The sequence below is a fragment of the Dromaius novaehollandiae genome, chromosome 3, assembly GCF_036370855.1.
Source record: "Dromaius novaehollandiae isolate bDroNov1 chromosome 3, bDroNov1.hap1, whole genome shotgun sequence".
Taxonomy (NCBI): Eukaryota; Metazoa; Chordata; class Aves; order Casuariiformes; family Dromaiidae; genus Dromaius; species Dromaius novaehollandiae.
Genome location: NC_088100.1, coordinates 106,774,761 through 106,788,715, shown reverse-complemented (window position 1 = coordinate 106,788,715; position 13,955 = coordinate 106,774,761). Strand labels below are relative to the sequence as shown.

Here is a 13,955-nt window from a genome sequence, read left to right as displayed (position 1 = left end):
AAATCTTGTTCTAATGACAGACTTCATACATAATTGGGCTTATAACTTGGTTAAGTAGGATGCCAGTATCCTCCTGGACTAAAAGGAGGAAGATAGACTTTATGCCCTGAATTAATGGCACAAATCTGATTGTGTGTATTTTGTCATACTCAGCTCTTACTTTCCAAACATTCCCTTCACAGGATACCTTCTTGTAAATGTAGAAGGTTGAAAAGTGTTGCAAGAATATGTGAAGGTTTTATTACTTCCCAGCGCTGAACCACCTCATCTTGTATTTGAAGTTAAAAAATTACCTTTGCTACAGCCTCTTTTGATAGTAGCTGTTCAATAGGAAGAGTCCACCATGCATCTGTCCCTTGCTGCTCCACTATTTTAATGACATTTGTGATGGTTTCACTGAGTTAGAAGGAAAAGTGTATTGTATGAATTGGTAAGTTAACATAAATTTCTTCAAGCACCCGAGATCAAAGTGGTGAAGTATATCGATAAAGAGATCAATTTGTTTAAACCTGCAATTTATCAGCTTCCCAACCAGACAGTTTTCTACTTTTGTCTTCCAAGATGCTACCTGCAGGGTTCTGTAAAAGCCTGGATATATAGAAACCTGCATATATTCTAGGTAGCTTTTCTGCTAATCATCAATAGCCTAGGTACTCAAAAAAATGCCAGCAGCTTGAAGACTTCTAAAACCCATTTCACTTGTTATTTTGTGGCCTTGGAATGACAGAAACAAAACAACTATTTCCCTCCAAATATTGGCTCTTTTTGATAAGAGGCTCCTCTTTTCCACTTTATTGAGAGAGACTTTGAGAACTCACGTGGACATGGAGCTAGGAAATACTAACATTTCAAATTATGTACAGATCTCACATTACACTAGCAGCTTCCTGGAATCTTCTCTTTTAGCAATGTATTTTTAAAATATAAAGACAGATCTATACTAAGATATCACTCCCAATAATGGAGGAAACTGTAGTTATTGTATCCAGAAGAGGAATGATGTAATCAACCATTCAATGTACACTGAGGGCAATGTATCAGCCAATATAGTATAGCTCCAGCAAGGACAAAGATTCTGGAACAAATAGATACTATGGGAAAAAATATTTTTTAAACTACGTATTTTTTCCCTGATGTGAACAGATAACAGAATGGGAAGGCATGCAGTTCTCTATACTATTCATGACACATTCAACTGTTGTCCACAGTAGGCAAGGCTACGGGAAATTGATTTTTAATATAATGTGAAGTCTAGGCAAACATTAAGCTGGGTTTAAAAACAAACAAAAAGCCGCACAAAGCAAAAAAACCAAAACTCACTTCATCTCACTGGCTCACAGAGCATCCACTAAACATTTAGTGTACTCTTACAGACAGAGCCTAAGCACAAAAACCTACATTCTCCAAGAAGATATAAAACAAATTACTATACCATCTTATCTCATGTTGTGTTATTATAAAAGGACAATGCACTTTTGCTGTTGATTGTGAGGATAAAATTGCAGTGGCAGACCAGTGATTTTGTATTAACCAGTCACGGTCTTTTCAAAATAAATCCATTTAGAATATCCCAGTACATTTTTTGGAGAGAAAACACACTACCACTAATCAGTATCACTTACAAAACCAGAGCTAATTAGCATGCACTGGCGTTCTCACCCTTTTAGGCCACAAAGGATGGCAGTCACCTTTCTGTTTAATTGTCACAGAACACAGTTTATGGCTTTGCAATATATCTGCTAACAACTCTTTCAGTAAAAAATAAATTTAGGAGCTTCAGTTCTGAATAGTGTCTTCTCCCTTCAGAAATATTACAGAGGCCTACTGGCAACAAGATATTTCTGCTGTTAAGTGTCACTTCTCCAAAACAGAAGCAAACAACAAATCCAGCCCTGACAGATTGCCCTAGGCTAGCCAATAAATATCTTTGTGCCTTCCTTCCTTCAGGCTAAATCTGCAAATTCAGAAAAATCATATAAGCCAAGACCAAATTTACTGATTGTCCCAGGCCAGACTAGATTGTTCCACCAAATTTGACTCGACTCTGCTGCACGAGCACCTTCTACTGAAGGTTTGGAGGCAAAGCCAGCTTTTTCAATGATGACACAAATTGTAGGACCTAGGAACATTTCAGAAAAAGCAATACACAACATTGTTTTCCATTCCTTGCCATAAGAAGGCTCCATCTCTGACTCTTTCAATGAGTAACAGTGTATCTTTGATTCCAATTATGGGTGCTACCTGTCTCCAACCATTACAACAGCTCTCTTGACAGCTTCAGTGTTATAGGCCAACTCACCCTGTGAAAGTGACTGGCAGCATTTATACTTTTTGAAGAGAAGCAACATACCAAAATACGAGCGTGACTCAGTTGGCAAGTGTCTTGTAATATAAAATAGCAATGGATCAAGAAATCAAGTCAAACAAAACTGTCAACTTTAATGCTGACCTTTCACAGATTTTAGAGTGTACCTAAATTAAAAGAGGATGATTAAAATTTGATTTGGCTAATGTCCCTAAAGCATGCTTATTACCAAGTAAAATTTTAGTGCACTTAGAGATTCACAAAAGAAATAATTCCATGCTTGAATAATGGCTATGGTATCAAGTTAGGGCCTAAAAACTTTTCTAATGGAGACTTGCACCAATAACCAGTATGAATACAAGTGGAAGAGTCTGTAAAGAAGTCTATAAAACAGAGCCTAAAAACAAGTCTATAAAACCAGTAGAAAAATTTACACAGAAACTAAGCTTGTCTTCCATGTAGCTTTCCCACACTGCAAATATACTTCAGTGGAGCGGCATAAACTATGGTGATAAATTCATTCCCAGCCTGTACATTTTTAAAGCATCCAACAGGTATTTAATGAAACCACTGTTTGCAGTGATTCTTTAAGAAAGAAATTCAGCTACAGGCCAAAATTGACAGCAGAAATCTCAATCTGTCAGATGGTCTAAACTTTAAATAAAGGAGCTATAAAGGGTCATCAATATTCCGACACTGCAACCACCAATTTACCCTAGAGTTTCCTATAGAAATACAGAAAAGGATTCACAAATTTATCCTAGAGTTTCCTATAGAAATACAGAAGACGATTCACAAAAAACAGATTCCAAATACAATAATCCCGAAGTCCCTTTGGGTACACTCTAGAGACAGAGTCATGTCAAAGCTGCTCTAAACTTAGAATCAGTTTGGTAGCCCTCATCTTCCCTTAGGGTTCAAAGCAACCAAACAAACAAGCAGTGCAAGGAAAGACCGACCACTATTAGCATGGGAAGATTTACCATGAAGATCAGCACGTTTCTGTGCTGTGCCCACTCTGCTGAACTTGCACAGGCTGATGAGCTAGACTGGCAGCTTCTGCTAAAAACTTAATAGTCCTGAGGGGATAACCATGAAATATGCCATGTTTGCTGACAAGGTTGTTTTGGAGTTGCAATTGCTATTAGTCCCATTTGGTAATCTTTTCACTTACCTCAATCAAAATGAATCGTATGACAGCATTCATTAAAATACTGTCTCTAACCAAAGTTTTTCTTTTCTTTTTTTTTTTTTTTTTAAAGTATGTATGTATATGTACACATAGATACAAATACATACATGTGCTTTTAATATGCATCATACCCATTAAGATCTTGCAGGAAATGATTACTGTCCTACAGAACTGAGAAGGCAAGATTATATTTGAAGTAAGTTACTGCCTACTTCTCTCTTTGGGAGTGAAAAAGAGCAGTTTCTCCCAGTCCTACCTGGCTGGAGAGCCCTGCCCAGGCATACCAGGTAACCAGTGGGAGAAGTTAGTTGGGGGGGGGGGGGGGGGGGGGGGGGAATGGGACTCTACAGCAGGGCAAGCTGCATTGCTCGGAGCAAGGACAAACTGTTCCCCTTGCCATGAGAGGCGAGGGGGAGGGACAAGAAGGAAATAAACCTTGCTCTCCGTCTCCCTTGGGAAACATTATAAAATGACTGCCTTCATTTACAGTAAGCGTGGCCAATACAGCGCAACCATTAGCTACCAGCATAGGCATACCACTTCTACAAAACATAGCATGGACTAACCTTTTGCCAAGCATACTGCTATGCAATGTAGAAAGCTTATGTTGTCACTCTATGAAGAGCAGAATTATTTTAAAGGTGTATTTCTGACATACAAATGTGAACTACCAAATATGATTACGCTACAGAGGAAAGTTCTAAATCAGAAGAATGTCAGGTTTCTTCTATGAATCACAAGAAACAGTTAATGACTGTCAACTTATTATTGACCAATATTTTCAAGATTTGATCAGTTTCAAATCAAGGAATAAAGCATATTTTAGCAGTTCAATTTTTTTTCCCCCCCCCCGTGACATTTAGTTTCCCTACTGAAACTAACTGTTCTGGTAAAGATTAATAGTCCCACAATCTAGTATGTTAAAAGAGGAGATATCTGAGACCAAAGATTCCAAAGATATCATTTCAAGCACTTTTCTTCTACAGTTTCAAAAACCCAAAACAAACAAACCCCTGTTACTCTGATCTTTTCCTAGGATCCTTATGAATAACTGTTACCATAATAGAGAAAAAATGATTATATTTAAGGTGTATGTATTGTAAGAAGGAAGATTTTTTTTCCCCTAAATGAAAGACATTTATGCAAGGTGCAAGTGAAAACCACCTTTCTCAAATAAGTACTCATCACTTTATAATCTGTGGGCTTCAATGTGAGCATGATAATTCACAGAGTTAGCAATAAACACCATTGTAAAACTTTGCCCTGTATTCATACACCGTATCTAGAAGAACTTGCATTACGTGTCACTTGCTACGTTTTTAACGCTGAGACCTCTATGGCAATTCACGCTACCATGACACCAGCCAATCACTCTGAAGTCCGATATTGATTACGCTGAACACTTATTTAATGTGTTAACAGAAATTAGGCAGCATTAAGATATAGCCAGGAGGAGGAGAAAACAGTTCCTGACGTTCTCTCAACCTCTTTTCAACCAACAGTAAAGAGGGCAAGTTATCTTCTTTTGCATGAATTTGGATATTCTAAGAGTAAGTATTTAGGCTATGGTAAGTTGCTATTGCTTTTAAGTCACTGCAACATGTTTTAATACTTTAGAAAGCAAATTAGATGCACTGTAGATCTGCTTCAAAACTGAAGGTTTTTTCAGCATCACAAATTTAAGTTAATTGTTAATCAAAGTCACAGAAAGGGGACAAAACTTCTCAGGCATTAAAATAACCTTTGCAATAACAATTATTATTACTGATATTTGCATAGTAAATTTGTAAGTTTAAGAAGTAGTTGCATGAAGTCATATTAAAGAATGTATTTAACTTCATAGTTATTACTTGGTCTGAGTTAGTAACAGAAATAGAGATCTGTTTTTACTTTTGGATCTCTCTTCTCTTTCAAAAGTTAGAGTGTTTCCTAGAATTAGATTCTTCTCTCAAGAAATCTATTAACCTTGGAAGTTGATAGACAAAGCGCATAAGTCAAATGTTCATTTGTGCATGTGTTCTATTTAAAGTCTTTTTCCTCCCCTTGCACTCATTAAAGAAAAATACTGCACACAATCTTACCTCTATATTCTATATAACTTCTTATTATTCCTATATTCTCATAATTCCTGCTGGAAAATTGCAGTAATGAACAAGTGTTCTCTTTTCTCTATGAGATACAGGATTTTGTTATTCTATGCTAATTTTGAATTCCTGCTTGCATGATACATGATATGATGAGGTACACTCTACATAATGGATCTAATCTTCAGCAGATTATTACTTCTAACTTTAGAGAACAGTGTCGCACAACTCAATGTCTTTTAGGGCTACATGGCGCCACAGCACCAAACAGGAAGACTCTTATGGAGATCCGGCATTAAACTTGTTGCATGCAAGATTACAATCTAGCTCTTGTTTTCAAAGTTAGAAAGACAGGATTTTTAACTGTCTGGAAACTGCTCTCTTGGAGACAAGCAATTACATTGCGAAAGAGAAGCTTTCTGCACCCTTTTAAATGACAAAGTGAAGGGAAACTGTCTGATTTGCAGAGGGAAACAGCTTAAAAAAAAGTCTTTTACAGGTGATTAACAGATGGGATCATTCAAGACCAACAATCAGTGCTCTCATATGTAACAGCAACTCCATGTGGACTACACTAACTTCCAGTGGAGATGCTGTTACTTTTGATAGCCACTCAAAAACTCTGGAGCCGCTGCTACTAGAAGCATATTTACCCAGCATTCAAGTTAAGAAAACAGCTTTTGTCTGAAATGCAAGTTACCAGTTGTTGTTTTTAATGATTTTGAATTATTCACACAAACTACGGATTTCCAACACTTCAGAATTTTCATATTTCAGCATCCCATTGTGCTATTATTTTCAAAATGACGATGCAAACGGAACAAAATATTTAAGCTTATTTGTTTATTTCAGTAAGAACTGGTGTCCAGGAAAATGACCTATGAATTGACAGACTGCTTTCTAAATTTGCCTGTCATTTCTATAGGCCAATATTCTGTACACTTTCCCTATTCCTGTTCCAGAAGCTTGCTACAGCTAACTTTAAGGAGTGCTTTACCATTTTATTTGAAAACTTCGTCTCTACTGTAAAATAACTTAGGACTAAGGACTACTGATAATAAGTAGGCATCAGAAGCTGTCAGCAAAATGAAATAAATCTACTTTTCAAATACATCATGTACCCGTTGGGTTTTTTGTCCCTAGATTAATTCTAACCAAACATGCCATAGTGTCCCTTTCCCTGCTTGCCTATATGCGTAACTGTTAGGTCAATATCTAAACACACAAAGGTAGGGCTGTTAACCTACTGCAAAGTTTATCATCCGATTGCGGTACATCATACGACTCTAGCAATAATCACAGACACCTCAAGGATTTAAAAAGACATCCCATTTGATACAGGCTTTTAAGGTAACTTGACTACAACCTAAAAGAATTCCCGTATATGCCTCCCTTCAAGTTTTTTCTGTACCTGCTGGATCTGCCATACTGCGTCGATTCTTCTATGTTCTGAAGCAGCTATTTGACTGCCAGTTGCTAAGCTGTATTTCACTGCATTCTTATTTTGTGGTTAAACCACATGTTTAAACATAATTTTGAACTAGTACAAGTAACATATGCAAGGATACTGTCCAGAAAAATTACAATAAGTAATCCCCCAAAATTGTAATCGAGATGTGAATATATACTCGACTTTTTCAATTTTTGCAGACAAAACAGTTTTACAGCCCACAGGGCTTCCATCCACTTGTTTTCTGATGTGCCTCAGCATTATTTGAGTACTAAAAATGACTATAACTGTTGCCACTCAGAGAGGCAAAGTACATCTCTGTGCACCTAGACACACAGTCACACTAGTTGAAGTTATGGAGTAACTCTGCCTGAAGTCCACTCCCTGCTGCCCAGCCCCCCCAAGCCTCATCAACTTCCCTACTCATTTGCTCAGTCAAGGCTTGGGAAAACTGGACTCTGCAGTATGTTCACCATCAAAAGCAAAATGTTCTTCCATGTAACTTAAGATTACAAAGATGAAAATGAACTTATTATCCTAATGAATCTGCACAAGTATTTCTGAGGTTAAAATGTATAAAATGGAGTTACACTAGTGTACCTTAGGACACAAAACAATTATGGAAATAAACAATGAAGGCAGAGCTCCACAATACTTTTTTTTTTTTCCCTCCTTCTTCAAAGCTATCTTTTCGATGACTGTAAAACTTTTTGAAAGCCTCTGTGGTAAAAGCAGCTCTCTATTACTCCTTAAAAAAAAAAAAAAAAAAAAGGAAAAAAATCCTATTTGGTTGAGGTTTCTCATTTTATAGGATAGCTCGGGATTTCTTCTGCATCACATGGTATGGAATTCCTGAAATGCATTTTTTGCAATAACTGTATACTATCAACTTCATCAAAATATGATAGAGTAAGGCTAGCACGCAAGACCTTTGGCATACCTAATCATATGGCTAAAAGCCACTTGTTTACTTTTATTGAGGTTGTTTTTTTCAAAAAACCACTGTAATTTAACTTTGAAATAAAGCCTTAGTTATTTATTCTGCAACTGACTTTGTTATTCCACTTCAGATTTTTCACTGTCGGTTATACTCAGTTTCAAAATTCATTTTAACAAGTATCTGCATTGTTCAATTCATAATGCCAAGACTACACTTACGACCTCTAACTACAACTAGCATTTCCCCTCTTGCTTAAAGCATAAAAGCCAGTGACTACTGTCAGCTCACTTAACTTGAATAAGGGGGAAGACACTGTCAATTACTATCCCGATCGACTCAAATTATTTACATAAAAGTCACCTTCAGCAATGAGTTTTTGAGTACTTTAACTTAGGTATAAGTTAACTCTTTATACAAATAATTACAAGTAAGGGCATGTTTTATACTTAAATAGTTTTAAGTTTTATAATACTGTAAAACCGCAGAGCAACAGATAGTGCTCTTGTCCGTTCATTTTCTGGTATATATATAAAGCTAGACAAATACCTGTTTATCAGGGATTCTCCTGTGTCCTTCTGATAGAAAACAGGAATTGGAACACCCCAACTTCTTTGCCGTGATATACACCAAAATGTCCTTCTGTCCAGCATTTCTAGCATTCTGTTCACTGCAGATGTGGGAATAACTTTCACTTTTTTTAGCACTTCCTATAAAATAAACAGTGAATTGTTGAACAAGATTCAGCACTCAGATAAATACTATCTGTACTATCAGTGAAATAAAGATACAGGCCTATACTCACACTACATAATGTGTTCTTGGGCAGCCATCACGTTTGTTTCATTTACCTCACTGCACACTGCTCTTCCATAATACTCTTATAACACCATATAGACTGTATGCGTCCCCACAGAGCCTCCACTGCTTTTTTGCCAGCTCTGACACTCTAGCAGACACACACAAAGGTGAGGTAGAAGTGGCTTCAGTATCTCCATTCAATATTTAGCCGCTTATTGTGCCTCGTGCTGTTGTCAACTTCAAAACTGCATCTTGATACATATTTCCTGTATTCGGGAGTGTGGAAAGTATACTTTTACTCCCAACCATGATGAGTAACTGACATGTTTTCCTCCATGCTAGACGAGTAACTGACATGTTTTCCTCCATGCTAGACGAAATATGGAATAAACACCTCATGCCATAACTTGAATGAAATCACTGTAACCCCAACACAGCCTAATGTGTTGGTCTGAGTTTGCTGCATGGAAGCATTTAATTTCAAACGGCATGGCATTTTTTTAAAAACACTTGTTTTAAAGTCACTAAAAATATGGATGTGGTTATTACTCAAGCAGAACAAATATGGGAGGAAACACAGATGTATAACGCTGCATGGCTATCACATATGCAAAGGTAACCTTAAGAGTGATAAAAATATTATGTTTCAAGGAAGTAAGCCAGAAGAGATAGCTTTAAGAGTCCTTTAGGGAAAAAAAATTCAGTAGCTCTAAGACACTTATGCATACTCTGTAAGTACAATAATCAGACATCTCAGACTCAATGTATTTATGTTGAATTATGTCAATATTGATGAAAAACAAACTGACAACATTCATCACTTCTACAATTTACTAATGCTGTCATGTGGATTTAGGCAGTTTGTAAACAGCAGAGAAGAACATAAGCTTGAGTGAGATATAGCAAGACTGTTTTGCTGATTCCAACGGCATCAGCAGCCTTTAAACTGCCCACAAAAAAAACAAAGTGAGATACCTGGGCTGTAGCCTTTATACTTGCTGTATTCACAAACCACTGTTTGCTGGCACGAATAATCATTGGTTTTTTAGTCCTCCAGTCATATGGGTAGCTATGCACATATTTCTCCTCTTTTAACAAACTCCCTGCTGCTTGAAGCATCTGAATGACTGAGAAAAAAAACAAGGCAAGATAAAAATCAGGTTTGAATGTACTGTTACTGTTAGCCTCAGGTCTTCCCTTTCCATGATCAACATCATAAGAAGTGATGCCTGTGTCTTACCCATATTCAAAATACGTTCAGATTTATAACAACTTCAAAATACATCTGAAGGAATGTACCTAATAAAGTTAAAGTTGACTAAATACCAAGTACTCACCAGCTTCATTTCCCTCTTCAAGTACATTCTTGTTTTGAAGTTCAGGACCTGCAGCTTCTGTAAAAAATCCACCCTCATCTACAAGGCAATCCTGAAAATTGAAATGTTAATCATGTCAATATAATACTATGTGGCAATTAATTACCTTTTTGATATTCAAGGAGTTAAGTACTCTGCTAAGTAGCATTTTTTTCTGATGAAAAACAAAGTATGCTATGTTTACGTATACTTCAGATATAGCAAACTGCACTATAGTAATTTACCAACAGACAAGTGAGTTTGACACCTATCAGAAGAAATGAGCATCACCAAGTTTGAAAATACACCACAGCTGTGTTACATCAAGTTCCTGGTTTGGATTTAAATTAGTTTTCAAACTAACAGCAAAACAAACAAGCAAAAGGAATCAGAAATATAGGCACACTCAGGTTTTAGAAGATCAAGAGTTACCTCTTCAAAAAGGTAAGAGGAAAAAATACCCTGCATTTTCATTTCCAAACACATATTGATCATGTGTAACTAGACATATGTGTATATATATAGTAAAAATTTATATACAAATATATTTAAGTAAATATTATGCTTATAGATATGTGTACATACACACACATATATATTGTTTTCTTTTAAAATCACTAACATACAGGGTATATTTACTGAAGATATGAGCTAAGTCTCTCAGTGCATATTTTTTCCTTATTCAACAATTCCCCAAGCTTTGCCGAAAACAGTAATAAATGACCTTTATAGCTATTCATTTATTGATCCATAAGATATAGCTTTAAAACAGGTTCTGAGCACAGACACAAGTTATCTGTGTTATTCTCAAAAACAAGAAAACCAAAACAAAAAACAGATTCTATTCTATCACTGCACTGGCAACTTTGATTAACAGATGGATGAGAAACACAGGACTCATTTTCATCCTTTTATTTGGGAATATCTGCTCTTTTAAGTTTAGTCCCGCACATGGCAGTTCTGCAGGCTATTACTGATACTCACACTTATCTACATGCTTCAAGCTTTACATGTGAATTCCAGCAGTCACTTTAGCAGCATGTGATCAAACAGTTGCAAGAAAAGAAGAGTAAAAGCTTAAAAAAGAAAAAGTACCATGGGTAGCTGATGGTGGGAAGCTACATTGTAGTCTTCCATACCATGAGCTGGGGCTGTATGAACTAATCCTGTTCCTTTTGTCATTGTCACATGATTTGCAGGTAACAAAGGAGAGACTCTGCCAGGAATTGTGGGATGAGCGCAAGAGCCATCTGCTAAATCTCCACCTGGAAGAGAAAAAGAAAAAAAAAAAAAAAAAAAAACACACAACTAAGGACAGAACAGAAAAATAATTCACACAACTCAGCTTCTCTTATCAGAACAGAAATGGAAATCATCAATAGTATAAACAGGATATTATTCAGATGTAATTTTATCTTCTTTGTGGGCTCCCACTCAAATTACTTACAAATTCTTTGCATTGTTTCTGCTGCACATTTCTTTGGGGGGGGGGGGGAGGGGAAGCTTGTCTTCTGTGCTACACCCCACACACTCCCATTTTTCAGGGTCCACTACCTCAGTGTTCTAGAAACTGATCTTGATTTCTAAAATTCTAGCATGGCAACCATGACATAGAATGATTTACTAGGCTAAAAAACCCTCAAAATTTGGATCCCTTTCTAGTTCTGCTACTAAATACTATGATAAACAATTCACTTCAGTTCCCTAAAGTACATACAAATAAAGAGAGCACAGCACAAATGAAGCTAGTGACAATTTAAGGCTTAAAAAAAAAAACAAGAAAAAACAAAAAAAACAAACATACACACACCCTCTGAAAAAACTTAATGGTAAAGCTTTCCTCAAAATCACAAAGCTTAAGCAGTACTTCATATGACAGAACAGCCCTCATTGAACACTTTCTTCCTAGATGATGACGTTTAGGATTGCTGTCAGACAACTAGCTATACAAATACAGAAATGTAACAAGTATAGACAATTACTGACTATATGGCATGATAGAAAGAACAGGTTCTAATATTAAATCTCTTGGTGAGAGGGTCCAGCTCTACTGTTGTATGTTATCTGCAAGTCATGCAACTCAAAAAGGTGTCAACTTGTAGAAAGAAAACATTGAGGCAGTTTTATCATTAGGTAGAAGTGAGATTAAGTAGAGAAATGGACCAACTGTTCGGGGGGGGGGGGGGGGGGGGCACGGAGGAAGGAGGAGTGGAAAGGCACCAACAGAACCTGAAAAGAATAGATGATAAAAACAGACTTCTCATCTCCTTTGGACATATTTCTAGCTTTGAATCACAGATTAAGACAAAAGAAAAAAGTTTACAAATGATGTACTAAATTCTAACTCAAAACACTGAATCAGAAGTATGCCTATTAAGAGATATCACTATGCAGTATGTCAGGATGCAGACTTTCCTGCATGAGCTATTCTACAGATAAGATCAAGCCCACAGTCACCTAGAATACCTCAATAGTCTTCATGGTTATAGTGAATGCTTAAGACACTATATAATTATCAAAACCTTAAAGAGTAACATCAAACAACAACAATGGCTGATAGTTCTGCTGATTCTGCTACACTAGGCAATTTCAACAATTTAGGAAGACTGTAACAATCAGGCAGTCAAAAAGCATACTTAAAATTAGCTTTTTCTTTGCATTAGCAAGGGATGAGGAAGACTGACAAACTGCATTCAGTGTAATTAAGATTTTGGTACTAAACAGACTCCAACTTCTGGTTTCACGTTTGTAAAATCTGAACGTGATTTTAAAAAGTACCTTGAAATCTATGCTTGAAAAAAAAACACTTACAATACACCATGAGACTGAATCTGACAGACAGAAGTTGTTTTTACAGACACCTGCAAACAGATTTCTAAGCAACACTAACAACATGAAAACTTGCCTTTGCATGTTGACATAACCTCAAACTGTGTGTCCAAAACAGCAGCTGTAGATTCAACTCTATCTGCAGCCAAAATGAAGTATTCACCAGTAGTTGCGCATTTCACAATGGAATACCTACAATGCAAATAATAATTTAGTATCATAAATATTTACAAACACTGTAAAGCTAAAAACAGTTTAAACATCCAAACTCTGGAAGACAAAAAAAAAAAAGGATTTGTTTTTAAATCTACATATCCAATTCACTTTTAAATCTCCAAAGAATTTCAAGAAAACATAACATCAAGAAGAAGAAATAAAAGCAGAAAATATATTAATAGAGAAATAGAACAAAGCTGACAATAACATCACTTAGAAAAAAAAAAGTACACAAAAGATGCCTTAAATAAAATTTAATGGTAGTCTAAAATGTCTTAATTTAACTTTGCTCATAACTATTGATAAGGATTGAAGCAGATCAGTGAACTGCGTTAAAGACACATACGCTGAATCTGGCATGTAACAAATCGCTTGATTGGCTGGCACAGTCCAAGGCTGCGTGGTCCAGACTAACACGCTAGCAGGGCATGATCCATCTACAGATACAAATTAGAAGTATTTTATTTATAATAATCATAAAACCCAAATCTACCCATCTTAAGAACTAAATGTAAGTCATACCTAACACAGAGGTCAGCTTAGGTGGTGACTTTAACAGGGGAAATTTTATATACACAGAACGACTGACATGCTGTTCACTGTATTCAAGTTCTGCTTCAGCCAAGGCTGTACTGGGTAGATATTAAACACAGGTTAACATATGTTAACATAAAAGCCATTGCTCTTTGTTAAACTTTCAAAGATAAAATAGTAAGCTGATTCTTACTTTGCTGAAGGAGACCAAAACACAGGTTTATAGTCCTGATAAATGAAACCCTAAACCAG

General features: G+C 36.3%; 1 protein-coding gene across 1 annotated transcript in view; it reads right to left on the bottom strand.

Moving 5' to 3' along the window:
- IARS2 (isoleucyl-tRNA synthetase 2, mitochondrial) overlaps positions 1-13,955 on the bottom strand; it is a 30,817-nt gene that overhangs the window by 13,445 nt on the left and 3,417 nt on the right. The window contains exons 5-13 of the mRNA XM_026107861.2: positions 13,897-13,946; positions 13,692-13,801; positions 13,516-13,606; positions 13,030-13,145; positions 11,220-11,389; positions 10,107-10,197; positions 9,745-9,896; positions 8,518-8,678; positions 294-396 (exon numbers count right to left, since the gene is read on the bottom strand). Of these exons, the coding sequence (XP_025963646.1) occupies positions 294-396; positions 8,518-8,678; positions 9,745-9,896; positions 10,107-10,197; positions 11,220-11,389; positions 13,030-13,145; positions 13,516-13,606; positions 13,692-13,801; positions 13,897-13,946 (1,044 nt within the window). The remainder of the gene's footprint in view (positions 1-293; positions 397-8,517; positions 8,679-9,744; positions 9,897-10,106; positions 10,198-11,219; positions 11,390-13,029; positions 13,146-13,515; positions 13,607-13,691; positions 13,802-13,896; positions 13,947-13,955) is intronic.